Source organism: Plecotus auritus, assembly GCF_963455305.1.
Source record: "Plecotus auritus genome assembly, chromosome: 8".
NCBI classification, from domain to species: Eukaryota; Metazoa; Chordata; class Mammalia; order Chiroptera; family Vespertilionidae; genus Plecotus; species Plecotus auritus.
Window position 1 is genome coordinate 63121599 of NC_137782.1, and position 20289 is coordinate 63141887.

The 20289-nt window shown below is 49.6% G+C and overlaps 1 protein-coding gene across 1 annotated transcript; it reads right to left on the reverse strand.

Moving 5' to 3' along the window:
• Positions 1-1450: 1450 nt before the first annotated feature.
• LOC308256133 (uncharacterized protein) lies at positions 1451-20289 on the reverse strand. The gene is made up of 14 exons (XM_080684184.1): positions 20079-20289; positions 17160-17264; positions 15393-15524; positions 14477-14561; positions 14284-14347; positions 13829-13914; positions 12899-13078; positions 10730-10783; positions 9606-9746; positions 8466-8533; positions 8142-8187; positions 5615-5678; positions 2752-2831; positions 1451-1594 (listed from the first exon to the last, which is right to left on the reverse strand). Exons 1-14 carry the CDS (start codon positions 20252-20254, stop codon positions 1562-1564), a joined length of 1314 nt encoding a protein of 437 aa, XP_080540310.1. The 5' UTR covers positions 20255-20289; the 3' UTR covers positions 1451-1561.

The window sequence follows — 20289 nt, forward strand, 5'->3', positions numbered from 1 at the left end:
ACTGCACACCCTTTCAGGCACCACCCAATGCTACCCGGAGACTCAAAGTCAGACTGCATGCAGGGAGTGAGGGCCCCCATGGCTCTTTCCTGCCTGGACAGGTGTGAGGAGTGAGCCAGGGCCTGCCCAGCTTTTCTCACGGTCCTGGAAACGACATTCGACCATTTCGTACTCAGTGTCTACCACGGGCCAGGCACGGTGCTCACACGCAGGTGGGAAAATTCTGGGCTTGGGGTGGCATTCAGCTCTCCCCTGGGAAAGTGTCTCCCAGCCTTAGTTTATCTTAGGTGTGTCTCATACACACACCAAGGGCTGGGAGACTTTGCCAGGCCAATGTGCAGGGCTGTCCCACCCTCTAGCTCAGAGACCCCTGGGGGGCTGCTGGTTGGGGATATTTTTTCTTCAATGCTGGGCTTGTGGTTCATATTTAAAAACAGGTCCTGAGTCAAGTAGTGAACCTACATCATTGTTTACTCTGGACGCCAGCCTCCTACTACAGGACAGGGACTCTGCACCAATCCTTGAGTGTCCCTCCGTGATCTGGGCTCCATGGTGGAAAACTGGCGCTTAGGAGGGCTTCGCCTATAACTCCTCCATTTTCCCGAGGCCAGCTGGGGTTACCGAGGGAGCCGGACACTAGTTCATTCCAAGGCAGAGTCCATCATAAGCCCCCATTCTTTCTGTGGTGGGGATTTTATGACAATCCTAAGTTTCTCCTAACCTGCCTTTTTCTGGAGGCAGGCCTAACTTATTATTGGCTTTGGCTGCTGCCTATCTCTCCAAGCTTTGCCATCTCCCCACACTTGGCAACCATGGGGCTGTTTTCATCTGACTGCAAAGCCCGCTGGTTCCCTGCCCTTCTCTGCTCACAGCCCTGCCCTGCCCTGCCGGGGCTGCATGGGATTGGGACGTTGGTGAGGAGGGAGGGCTTCAGGCACTGCTGTTGGGCACATGAGAACTCCACTGCTGCTTGCCTCACTTTGCAGGGCCAGGAAAGCTCTGAGGTGCAGCTGTGAGGTGCGGCGTCTCACAGTCACCCAGCTTCCTTCTTGGGTGGTCTGGCTGCTTTCTGTTGCCCCTTTCCTCCATATTCAAGGCCTCCCAAATATCTTTGGGCTTCACAGTCCTTATTTTCTTAGGGACCCCAAAACTTCTCTTCCCTGCTTCCTCCCTTTATCTTGACTAGGGAACCTCTCCTGTGCGTGTAGATTTTCTGTGTGTCTTTCTGTACCTCATCTTCTCAGGGCCTGGACTTGGGAAACTCAGGCTCTTAGTCCATTTTCTGAGGAACCCTCCCTTCTCTGAGAAACCGAGCACTGAATTCATAATATTCTCTGAGGGGCCAGGGGGAGCAGGAACTATCAGGGAGAAAACCCTTTCTTTGAGCATTTCAAGATGGCCATGCCACCTTCCAGAACCTCTTGGCAAACTCAGAACCAGACTCTTTCTCAAGCAAGTCATCTTTATTGCAACCGAGATTTTCCACTGTGACTGTAGCCATTCTTGGAGTCTCAAGGGTCTGGAGCACTTGTGGCTGAATTGAGGGATCCTCGGCAAGAACCTATTCCTCTGGAATGGTCAGCAGCATGTAATTCTGTGGATAGAAGCAGAGCGACGTGGACATCCATCCTACCAAATCAGCTCTCCCCGAGGCTGCATCTGCCTTTCCTGAGAGGGGTTGTGTGAGTCCTACGAGCTCACCATTCCCCTGTGGCAAGAAGACAGAGTCAGGGACTGACTGCATAAGGGAATTAGTGGAGGGCAAGGAGGGTTTTGGAAATGTCAGTGAGGGAAGGAACAGGCTGGTCTTTGGGGCTCTTCCTGAAAGCCTAAGTATCAAGGGCTTCTAATGTCTCTGATGCATTGGGGTTCATCCTGCCGGGTCACCCTGAGGTAGACCTGTCACCGGGCTAGAGCCTTCCACATGCTCCCACTCACAGTGCCCAAACCTTTGCTGGGCCCGCCCATGCTCCTGGAATCCAAGTGCTCCTGCCTGTACCTTCTTCCCCACCAGAATGGGAGCTTTTGAGGGGTTCAAGGACCGTGTCTAACTCACCTCTTTGTCCCAGCATCACTCAGCACGGCCAGGCACAGAGCAGCTAGTGAGATATATTGCCTGGCTGCATGCATGGTAGTGAATGAATGAGTGATCAGGGAAGCCAGGGAAGGATGCACCGATTGTGCACCGCCCACTTCTAGGTAGTGCCACTCATGGAAAGGACAGGATAAGTGGTGATACACCCTGCAGTTATGCACCTTGCACAACGTGCGAGGCGGCTTAGAAGTGAATCAGTGTGTGAGCCAATGAGCCCACCCACCGTCTATCCCTTTGCCTCTACAGGTCTGGCTCTGATGTGAGACAGCGGCTGTGGCTGTGCCATGACTTTGCCTCTCGGAGCCCTAATTCGCTTGTTTGTAAAATGGGACAAGTCACAGCATCAACTTCATGGAACTAATTGTGACGACCACCTATGTATGGCATTGAACCTCTCAGTGAGCCTAAGGTCTGGCTCCCTGAGGGATGCAGCCCCTCGGAGCCTCAGTTTTCTCATCTGTAAAGGGGACATCACCCCCAGGATGGTTGTGAGGAGACGGTGAGTTAAGGAAGGTGAAGGGCTTGCCACATGTAGTGCCTCCTATGCCCAGGCCCCAGCTTCTGCCTCAGCAGGACAGGGACCAAGGCGACTCTAAGGCCCTTCTAGCTCTGACCTCCCACTTGTGTCTCCAGAAGCTTCTTTACCCAGCATTTACCTCAGAGAACTCCACTCGGGCCTTGTTGAAGGAGATGCCCTTGATGCTGGGCAGCGGGAGGTGTTGTTCACTGAGCAGCTCTGTGAATGGGATGGACAAGGAGCTCAGTGTCCTGTGTGTAGGCAGGGACAGTGTGGGCCAGGCCAGCTGACCCCTGGCTGCTCCAATGCCCAGAACAGGGAAGGGACTGGATGTGCCCCCTTCCCTTCCTCAGGAGCATCATCTCCATACCCCTTCAGGCAGCGAGAGCCAGGTCTCTCTAATACCCCCCGCCCCCCATTTGTTAAAATCCTGTTTTACAGGAACTTCTCTCAAACATATTCAGTAACTGTGAATGCTTTCTTACAAAGTTATTTTTCTTAGCACAATTTTAAGGAATGTTCAATATGTTGGAGTCTTCTTATGACTGTATCAATGAATTTTATTATTCTCGTTTAATTGTGATAAATGGTTGAAAATGCTATACATGCCTGAAAAATGCTAAAATCTTGGCAGAAATAGGAAATGTCTCAGAAAAGGATTAGAAAAAAGTCAGTATAAATTGAAAAATTAACTTTAAAACATTAGAAATTTGATTATATTAATAAGAAAATATCCATTGAAGCCCTGGCTGGTGTTGCTAAGTGGTTAGAGTGTTGGACCCAATCAGGGCATGTGTGGAAGGCAACAATTGATGTATCTCTCTCACATCAATGTTTCTCTCCTCCCCCTCTCTCTCCCTCTCTCACTTTCCCTCCCTCCCTTCCACTCTCTCTTTAAAAATCAATGGAAAGAATATTCTCAGGGGAGGATTAACACACACACAATAAATGAAAAAGAAAATATCCATTGAATATATCACAGAAGGGAAAATATTCATGAATATACTGAATTATTAAATATATAAAAAATAGTTCTTCAAGCAAGTTTTTGGTGAATTGGTAAATGTGGTGAACTTGAATATGGTCAGTTTTCAGATTGAATTTCAATGAATTCATCACTTGGCTGGTTGATTTTTGACACACTGTGTTTTGGCACACTGAGCTTTGGCAAACCTGACCTGGACCCCTTTTCCCCTGTCCTCTGCACTGACCAGCCCTCACCCCACCTCATCCACCCATCAATACTCTGGGCTCAGGGAAGGGTCTAATACCTCTTGCTGGCCTAATGTGGTATTTGGTCCAGTTAGGTGGGAGTTGGAATAGAGGAAGAGGGACAGTACCTCTGGTCTTCCATCTATCCTCTGATCTTTTTTAAAAACTAAAATATAGTTGCCACATAATATTATATTAGTTCCAGGTGTATACATAATGATTTGACATTAAGAAGTGATCACCATGGTAAGTCTAGTACCCATCTGTTACTATACAAAGTTATTACAGTATTATTGACTATATTCCCTATGCTGTACTTTACACTCCCATGAATTATTTATTTTATAACTGGAAGTTTGCATCTCTTAATCCCCTTTACCATTTTCTCCCATTACAGTCTGCCCCCTTACCTGGCATCCATCAGTTTGTTCTCTGTATCTATGAGTCTGTCTCTGTATTGTTTATTTGCTTTTTTTAATATTCCACATGTAAGTGAAAACATACAATATTTGTCTTTCTCTGTCTGACTTATTTCACTTAGCATAATACCCTGTAACCTCATTCATGTTGTCTCAAATGGCAAGATTTCATTTTTTTTTTTTATGGCTGAATAATGTGTGTGTGTGTGTGTGTGTGTGTGTGTGTGTGTGTGTGTGTGTGTGTATTGCATCTTTGTTATCCTTTTATCTGTTGAGGGACACCACCCTTCCTATGGGCCAAGATCTAAGATACACTTGTTGAATGAGCTCCCTGTGATAGGTACTAGCAAAACGGGGATGGGGGTGAGGCTTTCTCCTTCATCTTTTGCCTCATCCCAGGTCAGGTTGCATCCTTGCCTACCTGCACTCTCTCTGACTGCCGTGTCACCATCCTTCCCCACCTCCTTCTTGAACACAAAATTGCTCACTTCATGCCCAGAACCTTCCCTGGCTACCATGGGCCTTAGAATAGATGCCAAATTCTTCAGCCTGGCTAGCATTTGAGCCTCTGCCTGCTCCTCTGGCCTCACTCTGCAGTCTCAACATGAGTCCTTGAGTTGGGACACAGAGAAAAGCCCCTGTTAGGGAAGCAAGAAGCCAGGGTTCTGGGTTCAGCTCTGCCAGAGACTTGCTGTGTGACCTTGGTTAAGTCACTAAATTTCTCTGGCCTATCTGAAAGACAAGGAGGCTGAGCCAGGTAATTTCTCAGAGGTGAGTAATCACCTCTGTGTTTGGGGACACGTGCGCTGACCAAATAATCATGTGGGTGGATGGACAATGGTTACACAGACTGCATCAGGGGAGGCGAGAAAACCCATGAGTTCTATGAGGAAGAGGCACCTGACTAAGCTCTTAAGTTAGCTTCACACTTAAGGGGGGCATGTTTGCCTAGGCCTCACCTGGGCTGCTTCCTTTGGGTATGTAACCTACCTGGGTCCTGTAGACGTTGGCATTGTGAGCTGTGGGCTCTACCACCTCTGATGGGCCTTCCTGCTTTCACTTTCCATGCTAACCCCTACCTCCCCCAGGAAGCCCTTCCTGGCTACACGCCCCATGTTTGAGTTCCTATCACTGTACTGCCTGGGTGAAGAACAGGAGGGCACACGTGGCCCCTTCCCCACCCTCCTCATCCACCACACCCCAGAGTTCACAGTTTCTGTGCTGCCTCCTTTTGCCTTGTGTGTGGGTGATTCTTAACCAACCCCAGGGAACAAGACAGAAGTCAGCTGTACGTGCAGAACTTTGGACACTGTTGGTGCTTCTCCAAGCTAGATGGTATGTGGGCATGAGGGGAAACCCAGTGGGGCTTACCGTTGTGATGGGGCAAAAACATCCTCCTCAGAAGCTCCGAGACAAAGGCCTTCAGACGTTCTTCCTGCAACAGGGGAAAGAGGACTGGAAGGTCACTTCAGCTGGGTCAGCAGATTGTGACCTCTGGAATGGGGTACCCCAGTGGATAGGTACCCACAGGAGATCAGGAGTAGTCCTGGAGACCCCGCTTTTTAAGGCCATTGGAGCCAGATGAACAGATTAGTGAAAGGACTGGGGAAAGTTGAGGGGCCAGTAAAAGCAGCCTTCGCCTATCTCAATGACTCATCGCTTCAGGGCAGCCCAGGGAGAAGGAAACGGGTTGGGCCAGAGGAAACCCCCAGGGCCAGAGCTTCACAGGGACCAACTTTGAGTCCAATCCTGACAGCTGCCTGATGATGAGGCAGGAACTGTCTCATTGAGAAAGCAAACCTCCTGTCACCAGGGGTGGTCAGGGCTTCCCCTACCCATTTGGACAGATTGGAAATACACCCCCTTTTTCCTTCCTTCCTTCCTTCCTTCCTTCCTTCCTTCCTTCCTTCCTTCCTTCCTTCCTTTCTCTCTCTCTCTCTCTCTCTCTCTCTCTCTCTCTCTCTCCTCCCCTCCCCCCTCCCTCCCTCCCTCCCTCTTCCATCTCCCATTGCTCCCCTGCAGCCGGACTGGCATACCTTGCACATGCCTTCTGTGCTTTGCTCTTACTATTCCTGTCACCTAGAAGGCCTTGCCTGTGGATCTAAGTTGCATACATTCATTAAGACTCCATTTCTTGCCTGGCCAGTATGCCTCACTGGTTGAGTGTCGACCCATGAACCAAGAGGTTGCCCGTTCGGTTCAGGTCAGGGCACATGCCCGGGATGCAGGCTCGATCCCCAGAAGGGCACGTGCAGGAGGCGGCCCATCAATGTTTCTCTCTCAGTAATATTTCTATCTCTCTATCCATTTCCCTCTCTCTCTAAAAAAATCAATAAAAACATTAAAAAAAAGACCCCCTTTCTTCAAGACACACTTTCCCCATCTGTTGGGAGACTGTCATGGACATATTCATATCTGTATTGTCTATGGGGCGGGTGGCTTGTCCAGTGCACACCCTGTCCCACCATACATGCAGCCCTGGTCTGGATGGCTGCCCTCTGAGGCTGTCTGGGAAGGGATTCCCTGACCAGGGCCTCTCAACCTTGGTCTACCCAAGTAAGGCTGGAACAAGACCTGATAGAACAGGCATGATAATTTTGAAGTGCTTTCTGTACATGTTATCATTCAGTCCTTTTGTTGTTTTTCCATCTTGCAGCTTTTCCCGAGGAGGGCTAGAGCATGAGGCTCCCAGGCCTGTGGAAGTGGAGGGTGATGGGATGGCCCTAGGGTCGGGGGAGGGGATGGCATGGGTCTCCCTCAGACGGGCAGGGTGATGCAGAGGTTGTCCAGTGCAGGAGCAGGGACAACCCCTGGGGGAAGAGACCACGTGCTCCGCCCTGTGGACTCTTTAACAGGAATGGCCAGAGCAGGCACAGGACAGCAGAAACCCCACACTGCCGCATGTGGGTGCCGTGGTTTAGGACGCGGGGCTCAGGGGTGAGGAAATCCAGAGAGGGGGCCCACAGCCCTGCTGGAGGCACAAACTGAGTATTCTCCTGAAAGAGGCTGTTTCCAGCCTGTAGAGAAGGAGGTACCCTTCCAAATCCTGGTGTTGTCCGGGATGCACCTCTCACCTTCCCCATCCTTTCCATCAGGAAATCCTGTCAGCTCTACTAGTTCTTTCAGAATATCCTGTACCTGCCACCACTGCTACCACGTGCTTCATGCCTCAGCAGCCTCTGCATGGTCTGCAAGCTTGTGTGTGTGTGGCGGGGGGGGATGTGGCCTCGTTGCCTCCACCCTGGCCCTTCTGTCTGCTCCTCCATGGGCTTTCATGTCACTTGGTAAAAGCCAGTCCTGACTAGAAGGCCCTGATGGGTCTAGCCTTGCCCTCTCTGACCTTTACTCACCCTCTCTGCTCCAGCCACCCCGGCACCTGCTGTTCCCAGAACGATCAGGCACACCCCTGCCTTGGGGCCTCTGGTCCCCTCTTTCCCCATATCCCCACTGCTCCTTCTCTTACCTCTTCCTGTCTTGGCTCAAACATTCACCTTCTCAATGAGGCCTTCCCTGACCTTTTTAATATTGCCCCTACCTACCTCTGTCCCCTCCTCTGCTTTTCCCACAGCACTGCTACCTGCCTACATAATATATAACTTACCTTATATATTATATATTATGAATGTGAGTTCTGCAAGGGCAGGGACCTTTGTTTTGTTCACTGATGCATCCTAAGATAAGGTGGGCACATGACAGGTACTCAGTGTTAAGTAAACGAAAGAATGAAATGGACCAGTTTAAGTCCTGGGTGCACCCCCCACCCCAGTGGGCATGGGGGCTCCAGGGCAAAATGAGATGAGGAATAGAAAGTGAGTGAGTCTTTGAATCCCCTACATCAATGACTCAGGGTCTGCTGGTGGGGCCTTCAGGACCATAGGGAGGCCAAGGCAAGACTCACCTGTTTTGCAAGGCCAGCAGGGTAAGTGCTCAGGGTGACCATGGTGCTACCAGAGAAAAGAGATCACCCCTTTAGGTCAGGGCAGCTGCTTGGGGGTACAGTGCTCAGTGAGGTTCGAGTCACAACCTCCTCCCTCCTTCTTTCCTTCCCTTCCTCCCTCTCTCCCTTCCTCTCCTCCTGTCTCCCTCTCCCCTTCCTCCTATAAACCACTCTGTTCAGCTGACAGCAAGCATGAAAATGTGTACCCCTTAACCGCACTCTCCCTCCATCTCTCTCTGTGTGAGTCATCTTATTTGTTCAACATCCAAAGCCAAAATAATTTACCTGTTTGGAGTGAACTGGAGTTTTAATTTCTGATTTCTTGAGGAAAACATAGCATTTGAAAGGAGTTTCTATGGCAAAGTGAAATTAAGTCAGAACAGGAGAAGAATTTACATTCTGGTTAGAGGTCATTCCCTTCGCATCCACCTCCCATGAGTACTTGTCCTGGGCTAGCCCCCTCTCACCCAGTCCTACCCACATCCCAGCTGCTGGTTTGCATGTGTTCAGATTATGACTGTGTTGGTGTTGCCCAGGAGAGGGCACAGGTGGGTGCTGGGCAGAAGGCGGGGGTGGGGGGTGGGGGGGTGGGAATACAAGGGAAGGGACTCAGCCTAGTGGGTGGAAAGCCCTTTGCAGCGTGCCAGCTGGCTGAGGGTTGAGGTTGCTGGAAGCCAGAGGACCCTTTGGTTTTCAGGAGGTTGTCTATGGACGACCATAATTCACATGGCCACCTTATAAACTAGAAGTAGAACTTTTACCACCAGCCAGAGATGACTGGTTTCTTTGCCCCAGAATCATGCCAACTAGGATCCCAAGATCGTGTTGTACACACCGATGCCGCTGGGCTCGGCTAGGTGGGGCAACTCTCCTGCCCCTTATATGAGGCACCTTCCCAATGTCAGGGTCTGTGGAATGGCAAATAGGAATCCTGGGGGGCTCAGGATAGAGAAGTTGCAACTTGGGGGAGCTGTATTTCCCCAGGGCCTGGCCCTCTCTAGCTTGGGTCACCTCTCTCTTGGGGAGGAGAGAATGCAGACACGTTGAGCCCCTCCATCAACTGCATTTCTCTGATCTTTCTCCTGGTTTTGTGGACAAGGGTTTTCGATGCAGCCATGTCCAGGGAAGACAGTTAAAATGCTACCATGCAAGGGTACTGAGCAGAGGATCTCAGAGGCAAAACCCTTTAGTTGCTGAGGGGGTTCTCGGGGAGCACTGGGGCCTGACCTTAAGGCAGGAGGTGTTAAAGTATTTTCATGTTTTAACAGCAGGCTATTTGGGGGTGGACTGGTTGACTATCAGTAGATGATGCGGCAGTGAGGTTTGCCGCTGTTTTTCTGTCACACCGCTTCAGGCAGGGCCCGGGAGGGGCCTCAAGTAGACCCAGGGCCCCTGGGGAACCAAGAAGTTCAAGGCTTAACTCACCCAGGAAACGGAGACAGAGGAGGTGTTACTGGGCCTCAGCAGCACGAGGGAGCCCTGCTGGATGACTGTGGCCCTGTGACCGTCAAGGCGGACCGTGGGAGGGTCAGGGGTGCTGATGGTCAGTCCCATTCTTCCTGGGGACTGTTTAAAAGCCAGAATGAAGTCGAAGCATAAAAGGGGTGGGCAGGCCTAGACGATGGCTTTTCTCAGCCCCCAGTTTGGAGGAACGGGGAAAGACCATCTGAGGAGTCAGGGTGTCTTGAGGTTTTGTTCTAGCTCTGCAGCAACGTGCAGTGTAACCTTGAGAAGGTTACTATCTCACTCCTTGGAGGTAAGATTATATCCTCCTTCTCCCAGGCATGCATAGCAGGTAAGAATATAGATTTTGGAGTTCCAGTCTTAGCTCCACCACTTGCAAACTGTGTGGCCTGAGACAAGTTTCTTAACCTCTCTGTGCCTCAGTTTTCATGCTTGTAAAATGAGGATGATAATCATGTCTATCCTATAGGGTCATTGTGGGGATAAAATGAATTGATTTATATCAAGTGCTCAGAACAGAACCTGGCACCCAGTAATGCTATTGTTATCGATTGTGGTTATTGTGGTTGCTCATCCATCAGGTGCCATATTCTAGGAGCCTTTGGAGAGAAGACATTGAGCGTGAATTTTGGAGTTTGGAACTGGGTTCAAATTCTGATTCTGCCACTTACTGAGCAATGTGAGCTTAGGCAAGTGAATTTAGCATGCCGAACCTGTTTGCTGATGTATGAAAATGTGTGAGAGTGCAGGTTTGCTGAGAATTATGTCTACGTAGGTGGAGGGGCCTGGCACACAGCCACCACTCACTGTGCCTCAGTAGGCTGGTGTCTTGTTCGGTGGTGATAATGACAGCCACGTGCCATGGTCACTGGGTGGGCCACTGAGCTAAGCGCCTTACTTGAATCATCTCCTTTAATTCTCACAACACCGGTGAAGCAAGTGCAATCATTTTGTGAGTCCGCAGGAGGAAACTCTGGCCAAATGGGTCATGCCCAGAGGGCCAGATTTTGTTCTCCCAGCCCCGAATCTTTTCCAGGATCCTTGCCAGGGAGCTGGGGGAGGAGGGGAGCTGGCAACACACTCACCTCGGGCCTGGGCTCCAGTTCTCTCAGTGACAACAGCTGAATGAGGTCGGCAGCCTGGAAAAAGGGCAAAATGTATGTTGGCCTTTAGAATCCTTAGATCTGTTCTGAGCAGGTTTGGGGGATGTCAGTTGGGGTTCAATGAGATGTAATTGTCCCCAACAGAATGCACCACCTGCACACTAGTCAGTCTGCACGGGAGGAGCCATTCACTTGGATTCTCATTATGTTACCTGGAAAGAGTAACCTTTTATTGTTTCAATGATCTCTCCCTCCCCCAACATTTTATTGTGAAAATTTCCACACATGCATCAAAGGTGAAAGAACTTTATAGGAAACATTTATGTACTTATCACCAAGAGATTCTTCTATTAATATTTCCCTATATTTAAAGCAAGTATATCACATTTCTATCAATTTACCTATGCTGCATTGATTTTTGAAGATCATAAATCATTATAAAAACACAACAAATTGTATAAAGTAAAAAGTAAAAGTCTACTCTAACACCTCTTCCCCCTTCTCCCTAAATCCTATTCTCAGGGGTACCCACTGTTGATATTTTGGAGTGTATCCTGACAGACATTTTCTCTACACATATAAGCATGAATAGATGGGAAAATTTTAACCATGTGGTCCTACACCTTGTTTATTCCTCTCACCATCAGTACATATAGAACAACTCCATTCTTTTTAACAGTCGCAGAGTATTCTGCTTTTTATGAACATAACCTTATTTTTTAAATTCCTTATTGATGGACACCTAGGTTAACTTTGTTTTTCTCCCTATAACAAGTAAAGCTACAAAGAACCCCCTTGCACATACATTCTTGCCCACTGGTGTAAGAATTTCTCTGAACATGGAATTACAGTGTTCACTTCTAACTGTTTCTGAGCTGCCACACTTGTGTGGGATGGAGGGAAGAGCATGAGGAGGCAGGAGACGGGGCTCCAGTCCGAATTCCACCTGCTGGATGACCTTGGGCAAGTCACTTTTCCTAGCTGGACCTTGGTTTCCTCATCCAAAAATGGAGCAATAACATCAGAACTCTTCCAGATATGAATCTTAGGATTTTATATTTCAGTTTACTGAGTACCCACTGTGGGCCCTTCACATAGTATGCTGTTCACAGTCCCTGCCCTCAAAATGGGGGAGACAGTAAACATACAAAGTTAAATAAATAAACATACAAATATACATATGTGTGTGTATATATTTGTGTAAAACTTGGCATATGTAACTTTATTCATATATACACAGTAATCAGTGTTTTGAGGAGGAAAAGAACAGAATGAGAGAGAGAAAGAAAGAGGTGGGGAGAGAAAGCTTCCTTTAGATATTTAGATGAAGTGATCAAGGAGGGGCTTTCTGAGGAGATGACATTTGCACGGAGACCAACAGTGGAGGGAAAAGAGTTCTAGGCAGAGAGACCAGCATGTGCCAAGGCCCTGAGGTGGGAGCCAAGTTCAGCCTGTGTGTCTGGAGTGTACTAGGTGAGGAGGAGATACGGCTGGAGAGGTGGGCTGGGGTCAGATCATGCAGCGCCCCAGGAGCTGCACAGAGGAGGCTGACTTTTATTTAGAATGTGATAAGGAGCTGCTGGAGGCTTTTGGCAGCGATATTTCTGTTTTTCTCCCTCATCGATTCCCTCACTGACCCAGGGAACTTGTTATTCTTACAGACCTCTATGTGTGTGCCTCGTCACCATTCAGGACACTGCCTTAGAGATGTCTTCACTGACTTCCCTGTCCAGGGTAGGGGAGCCCTCTCATCTCTCCACCAGTCACTTACTGATCCATTGCTCTATATTATTTCATTTATCTGACTGTTTTCTTGTTCGGTTTCTACTCCCCAATCTGACTGAATTCTGCAAGGGCAGGGACCGGTGTGCACAGGACCCGGCACACAGAAGGCCGTTAATAAATATTTGTGGCATAAATGAATGGATGAGTTTTGTGAGCCATAAGGGGCCTAGGAGTTTAAGGACGTCTTCCGAGAGGAAGGGACTTCTATGCTGGAGGAGTTATCCAGGTGAGGTCCAGAGAGGAGAAGTGGCTTACCTAGGCTACCCAGAAAGAGATTTCTGCCAGCTAACCCTTGGTTTCTTCATGTGAAAACAGAACAGTAACATTTGTTATGTCCCACCCTCATTGCCCTTCCTCAGCACTCACCGTGGAGTCCTGGGGGTCCGCACGGACTTCCTTGCTGGTGTAGAGGCAGGACAGGATGTCATTGTAGGCTTCCACCCAAAAGGCCAGGTCTGCCATGCTGCCCTGGGCTAATTTTGGGAGGGGCTGGGGGGCCAGGTCAGACCTTGGGGCTCTCTGGCCTGGGCCACAGGGGGTCACGAGCTTTAGAGAAATGAAGAGGGAAGAAGAAATTCCCTGGGAATGGCCTCCCTGGCCAACAACTGGTTACAGCTCATACACAGCTCACTGTGTGCCAGGCATAGTGCTAAACGTTTCCGTGCACAGTGTCATTTGAGCCTCACAACAGCACCATGAGATGGGAACTATTATTGTACCATTCCACAGGCGAGGCAACTGCAGCCCAGAGCGGGGAGGTGACTACTTGAGATCCTACACATGGTAGGGGGTGGAGCTGGGTTTTGAACCCATGACCTGTTTCCTTGCTTCACCCTCATTTGACGCTATTCTCTTCTCTGCACCCTGTTAACAGCACTCCTTCCTATCGACTCAAGTCCTTCCTGTCCTCCTCTTGTTCTGTGGGGACTGGAGTTCAGCAGCCAGTCTCGTCCTTTCTCTGGGCCTTTGTTTCCGCATTTGAGGGGTCCCTTCCACTGGGGCATTACACATGGCCCTGCAGGCCCTGCCTTTAGTAGGGGCTTGATCCTTGCTCATGGCACACGCAGCCCTGTGGCCTCTCCTGCTCTCCTGCGTTGAGGAAGGACTCCCTGGGCTCAGCACAAGCTCCCAGGGCAGGGACCTGGGTCTTCCTTTGCTTCTTCCTCCTCCTTCTCCCCCTCCTCCCCTTTGTGCCTCCGGCCAGAGAAGCCCCATCACATTCTCCTCTTTGTCCATCCTCCCCGAGACCGGGGGGGATGCCCCTGGAGGTCTGCCCTGGCCAGGGGGCTGGCTCACCAGGACTTTCATCAGGATGGCCTCCTCCGTGAGCTCTGTGGTGGTGACATAGTACTGGAAGTCTTCTGGGCCTGAGATGGCCGGGGCTACAATAAGGAAATGAAACTGGCACTCAGCCTCCCCTGGGGCACGGGGAGGCAGCAAAATGGAGAATTTATTCTCCCTCTCTGCTCAGCTTTAAGTTCTTTATGGGCTGGGCTGTGCTTCTTATAGTAATGGCCATTTATTGAGTAATAACTTTGTGCCAGGTTATATGCATTATCACAACAGTCTACTCTGTGGGCCTCTGATAATCCCACTTTACAGGGTCATAGGCACATTGCCCTTTTTCTCCCCCACTAGAAAGCAGGCTCGCTGTGGGCAGGGTTTGTGTGTTTTGTTTCCCATCATAGCAGAGCCTAGGACAGTTCCTGGCACACAGTACAGGGACAACAGATATGCCTGGACCAACATACACAGATTGATGTGCAACAGGTCTTCTAGCAGCGAGTTGAGCAGTGTCGTGGCCACGGGACACACCTGGAGGGAAGGCATGAGGGGTCTTTGTTGGGGTTGGGTGAGGTTAAAGGGCTCTCCTTTGGGGTTGTGCTCCTTTTGCTGGGGTGGTGTGGCCAGGGGGGCGGGGGGCGGGGGGGATGAGCAACTCACTATCTTCTGCAGGAGGAAGGGCAATGCCTGGTCCAGGACACCTGTCACCATCCCCAGAGCTTCATTCACCAGGAGGGGGTTCATCCTAGGGGCAGGGGAGAGCAGATGGGGTGTGAGACACCATGGAATGGGAGACTGAGGCCAGAACGGGGAGTCCAGGGCAGGGCTGAGGAAGGTCCCCGTGGGCCTGTGTAACGTGGAAATTCAGAGTGGCTGCTTCCTTTCTCGCCTGATGTCTCCCTCCTCTCTCCTCCCTTTCCTTTTCTGCTTTTTCATCCTTCCTGCCTTCTTGCATTCTACCTCCCTCACTTTCTCCTGCTCCTCTTTATTTCTTCCTGTTTCTTCCTCCCTGCCTCTGTCTCCTTATTTCTCTCTCTGATAAATGTTTCTGTGACTTTCAAAGAGGGAGAGATCACAATTGGCAGTGGAAGTCACGGCGGGTTTCATGAAGGAAATGGCTTTTGTGGCGGGTAATTTGAGAATCATAGATAGTGGCCACCTTATGTGGTAGGTTTAACGCTAAGTGGGTCCCATGGGTTAACTCATCTGTTCCCCACAACCACCCATGCTGGCTGGGTTCTGTGAGAAATCCTATTTTAGTAGCGAGGAAACTGAGGCTCTTAGAAGTCAGATAGCTTGGCTAGGGGCCCCAGTGTTAGAAAGCAGCTGAGCCGAGATTTGATGCACACTCTTAGCCATGACATTCAACGTTGAGGCTGGAGATACTGATGGGTGGTGTGGCCTTTGGCCTTGGCGATGATCCTGACCCTGATGTCCTGGGTCACTCTAGATAACTATGCTGGGAGAGGAAGCCTCAGCCCTGAGTCTCAGTGAGGGGCTGAGTTGCAGGAGCAGTGCACGAAGGCCTGGCATCTACCCCTACCCAGTGGAGGCACAGGAGTGGGCAGGTACTCACTGCTCCAGAACCTTGATGCTCAGGTATCCTGGTGGGGTATGGCACTCCTCAAAGGCCACCTTGGTCTTGTTCTCTGTCTGTTCCAGCCGTACCCCAATGCGGATGTTCTTGATGACTTTGAGCCGCAGGATCCTGTAGGGCAGTGGTTCTCAACCTTTCTAATGCCGTGACACTTTAATACAGTTCCTCATGTTGTGGTGACCCCCAACCATAGAATTATTTTCGTTGCTACTTCATAACTGTAATTTTGCTACTGTTAATGAATCGTAATGTAAATATCTGTGTTTTCCGATGGTCTTAGGCGACCCTGCTAGCGGTTCTCAACCTGTGGGTCGCGACCCACAAGTTGAGAACCGCTGCTGTAGAGCCTAAGACCATCGGAATATAATATGGAATTCACATATGCGGAACTTAATGAACAAACTGAACTACCAAGCAAAATAGAGACAGATTCATAGAAAGCAGGCAGACAGCTTGGGTGTTGGTGCAGGGGAGGGTGGAAAGATTGAGCAAAAAAGAAGAAGAACTAAAAAGAGAGAACTCCTGGACATGTACAACTGTATGGTGATTGCTGAGGGGGTGGAGGTAGAAGAGGGCATGAGGGATAAATGGTGATGGGGAAAAAAAAAAAGAATAAGGAGTTCACACTTTAGAAAACCTGAAAGATCAGACAATACCAAGCCAGAGTCCTCCCTGGGTGGCAATCTCTTGGGGGTGCTGAGGGTGACCTTGAGATGGGCTATATGCTCTCCAGTTTGCTACAGTTCCACCAGGTCAAGGGTCAAGTTGTATTTTTACTGCACATCATTACAAGGGTGATGACATATTTATTGTATAGCAGAGATATTTCTCTATGCCCATACCTCTATCAAAGAAATATTTCTTTGTGCTCCTCTATCAAAAAGGGAAGTTAGACCAAGAAAGCCATATTTTACAAAAAAATGTATTTCTAAAGGGCATTTAAGAATATTCCTTGTCCAGCCGGCATGGCTCAGTGGTTGAGCATCGACCTATGAACCAGGAGGTCGAGGTTCGATTCCTGATTAGGGCACATGCCTGGGTTGCGGGCTTGATCCCCAGCAGGAGAGGGCGGGTCGTGCAGGAGAAAGTGATCAATGATTCTCTCTGATCATTGATGTTTTTATCTCTCTTCTTTTCCCTTCCTCTCTGAAATCAATAAAAGTATATTAAAAAAATATTCCTGTTTCATGTGCAAATACCGTCACAGCACTTCCTCTGTTGGCTGTTGTTTTTATATCCCCAGGTCAGCATCTTCCGCCATGGTTTAGCAAGGAATCTGAACACAGATAGGCAGTGTACTTTCTCAATAGCCAAGTACAGCAGGGAACTTGATCATCCCATTTTATAGGTGAGGAAACTAAGGCCCAGGGAACGGATGCCCTTGCTCAAGTCACCTAGATGGTAAATGGGATTGGAGTCTAGGTGTGCTGAACTCCAAGGTGACCTTGAATTAGATCCTCCTCAGACCTTCCTGTTAATGCATCAGCCTTTTACGCAGATGGGGTGACATGGAAGTCAGAGGGTTTTATCTCAGCTTCTTCGGCTGATTCACTGTGTGATCTGGGGCACGTTCCTCTGCCATTCAGTGACTCAGTTTCCCCATCAGTAAAAATGGCTTTGAAACATGCTCAAGTGGAAAGGATTCTTATGATACTTATGGTGACACAGGCAGCAGGCTTTTGCCAGCAGTGCACGGCTGCCTGCTGCTTGCTGAGGAAGGTGGGAGGAAGCACCCAGGGCACTCACCTGTGGAGCGAAAGGTACAGTTTGCATCGCAATGTGACCTGCAGCAGGCTGTCGCTCAGGACTTGCAGGGTGACCTCGGGTCCTTTGGCATCTTCTATGACCAACCTGTGAGAGGTATGGGAGGTGGCATAGCCTGGTAAGGCTTCTGTGGAGTGTGTGTGTAATGTCTAGAATAGGAGTGGGACCCAGGAGGGGAGGGGCAGCTTTGGGACAACCCCTCCCTGACCCCCAGCTCAGCTGCAGAACACTGGGCTCCAGTTCCAGCCTCCAAGCCTTGAAGACCTGGACAGGTCCCTTTTTCTCTCCAGACCTTAGAGCCTCACCTTCTACGAAAGGGGAGAATACAGTGGAGGAGCTGTCTATACACATTTCACCTGTCTGAATTCAGTGTAGGTGTTCTGCTGAAGGGAAGTGGGCAGGTGAGAGTCTGGAAAAGCAAGATGGCTGGTATACCCACTGCCATCCCCTCAGGAACCATCTGCCCTGCTGAGCATCTGGGAGGGAGGACATGAGCCTCTGCTCCCCTTGGTGAGAGGAGCCCAAAGTTTATGTACTTTTTGGACATTAGATGCAAGCTGGTGACTCATTGGGTGCTCACTGGAATGGGCAGTAACAAGTTCCAGTGCCAGAGGAAGACCTGGCTCATCAGGCTCATCAAAGGCTGTGTGTCTGCCTGCAAGGTAGAATCTTCCAGAGTTTTCTTTTCTTTTTTTTTAAAAAAATATCTATCTATCTATATATCTATATCTATATCTATATCTATATCTATATCTATATCTATATCTATATCTATATCTATATATATTTATTATTTCAGAGAGGAATGGAGAGAGATAGAGACATCAATGATGAGAGAGAATCATTGATTGGCTGCCTCCTGCACGCCCCCTACCAGAGCCTGCAACATGGGCTTGATCTGTGACCTCTTGGTTCATAGGTCAATGCTCAACTACTGAGCCACACTGGCCTGGCCAGAGGGGTTTTTAAGAATGACTGGGGCGGGTTGGGGAAGGATGAAACAGGCAAAGGGAACCAAATATATGGTGACAGAAGGAGAGTAGATTTTGGATGATGAGCACACAATGCAACATACAGATGCTATATTATAAAATTGCACACTTGAAACATATAATGTACTAGAGGCCCGGTGCATGAATTCATGCAGGATTGGGCTGAAACCAGCTCTCCAACATCCCCCGAGGAGTCCTGGATTGTGAGAGGGCGTAGGCCAGGCTGAGGGACCCCACCAGTGCCCAATAGGGGCCGGGGAGGGATGTAGGAAGTTGGCCAGCTGGGGAGGGACCGCGCATGGGAGGGCTGCAGGGCGTGTCTGGCCCATCTCACTCAGTCCCGATCAGCCGGACCCCAGCAGCAAGCTAACCTACCAGCTAGAGCGTATGCCCTCTGGTGGTCAGTGCACATCATAGCAAGAGGTTGAGCAGTCTTAGCATATCATTAGGATATTATTTGATTGGTTGAATGGCTGACCGAACGACCGGACACTTAGCATATTAGGTTTTTATTACATAGGATTACCCAATGTCACCCAATAATTTTAATTCAATTAAAAAAAAAGAATGATTTGGACCATGTAGGGTTTTCCTATGGCCCTTCCAAGCTGATGCCCCATGCCAGGATGGGTGAGCAGAGGTGGTGTGAATGCACGGACAGGCGTGAGTGGTGGCCAGTCCTAGGCCTTGGCATGGGCTCGGGTGAGGTGGACACAGAATCCTCTTCCCAAGCCTCTGTAGGCAGTACCCCCAGCCTCCCCAGTGCCCTAGCTTTTCATTTTATGTCATCCCTATCATCTTAGGACTTGTCTGGCTCTCCCTGCTCATGTTGGGAGATAGATTCAGAGGTATATGTGTGGCTACATAGTTTGTCTTTGTAGGAACCCCTGCCCCAATTTCAATAAACACCATTCATTTATGTTGGTACTTATTTTACCAGGAGTCTCCAAATCATTTGCCTCAGGGCCAAGCAGGTAATGGAAGGGAGTGGAGGGGTGGCTAGGGACCGACTTAGGAATTACAGATCTTACACCAGTGATTGCCAGTTGGGAGGCCAGGTCAGGTGGGCCCAGATCTTTGTTTTAGAGAGAATTGGTGTTGTGAGTTGAATTGGGGCCCCCTCTCCCAAATTATATGTTGAATTCCTAACCCCTAGTACCTCAGAATGCGACCTTATTTGGAAATAGAATCACAGCAGATATAGCTAAGATGAGGTCACACTGGAGTAAGGTGGGCGCCTACTCCCAAGTGACTGGTGTCCTTATGAAAAGGGGACATTTGGACACAGACACAGATACGTACCAGGGGAGACGCCATATGAAGATGAAGACAGAGATCAGGGTGGTGCTTCTGCAAGCCAAGGAATGGCAAAGATTGCCAGCAGCCCCCAGAGGCTGGGGGAGAGCCACAGGGAAGATTCTTCCTCACAGTCCTCAGAAGGAAGCAACCCTGCCGACACCCTGATCTCAGACTTGTAGTTCCAGAGCTGGGACACCGTACATTTCTGTTCAAGCCACTCGGGTTGTGGTCCTTTGTTACAGCAGTTCTAGCAAACTAAGACAACCAGAATACCTAGAATTTGATGAAAACCCTCTTGATTTTTAAATGCTGGCAATTTGTTAAGATATTTTTTAAGAACACTAGGCAAGATTGTAATTCCCAGGTGTAAACTGAATGTGGAGGGTACCAGACAGAGATCCCTGATTTAGACCTTGCTTTATTCTGTGGGAGATTTCAAGTGTCCTGGAGAGGTTTAAGAACACGAAAAATGCACTTGCTGAGTGCTTCCCAGGCCGTAGAGAGCCTCCAAAGACACCCAGGCCTCCCACCACCCTCCTGGTGCTGCATTTGACAGGTGAGAACAAGGCGCCTGAGCAGGAAGACAGGCCAGAATAGCCCGTTTACTCACCCGCCTGCCTGGAGCAGCTGCCCCAGCAGTGGGAGGCTCTCCCCCGAGAGCAGGTCTCCGACCAGCGACAGGTCAAGCCCACTGCTCTTCTTGGAGAGGCCTTTTCTTACGAAGGGCAGGTGGTCCAGGATGGCGATACCTTCACTTGTGGCGCCCGTCACAGGTATCCTGGCCATGCGGCCCAGAATGTGGTGTTCCGAGAGCAGGTCTG

Excerpts from the sequence above, each read along its gene's own strand:
- LOC308256133 (XM_080684184.1), bottom strand. The coding sequence starts at position 20,254 with ATGGCCAGGATACCTGTGACGGGCGCCACAAGTGAAGGTATCGCCATC. Across the intron at positions 13,915-14,283 it reads CCTGTTGCACATCAATCTGT|CCCCGGCCATCTCAGGCCCA; the intron begins GTATGTTGGTCC and ends TCCTTATTGTAG. Across the intron at positions 1,595-2,751 it reads CCCGAGTGGAGTTCTCTGAG|AATTACATGCTGCTGACCAT; the intron begins GTAAATGCTGGG and ends TTCTATCCACAG.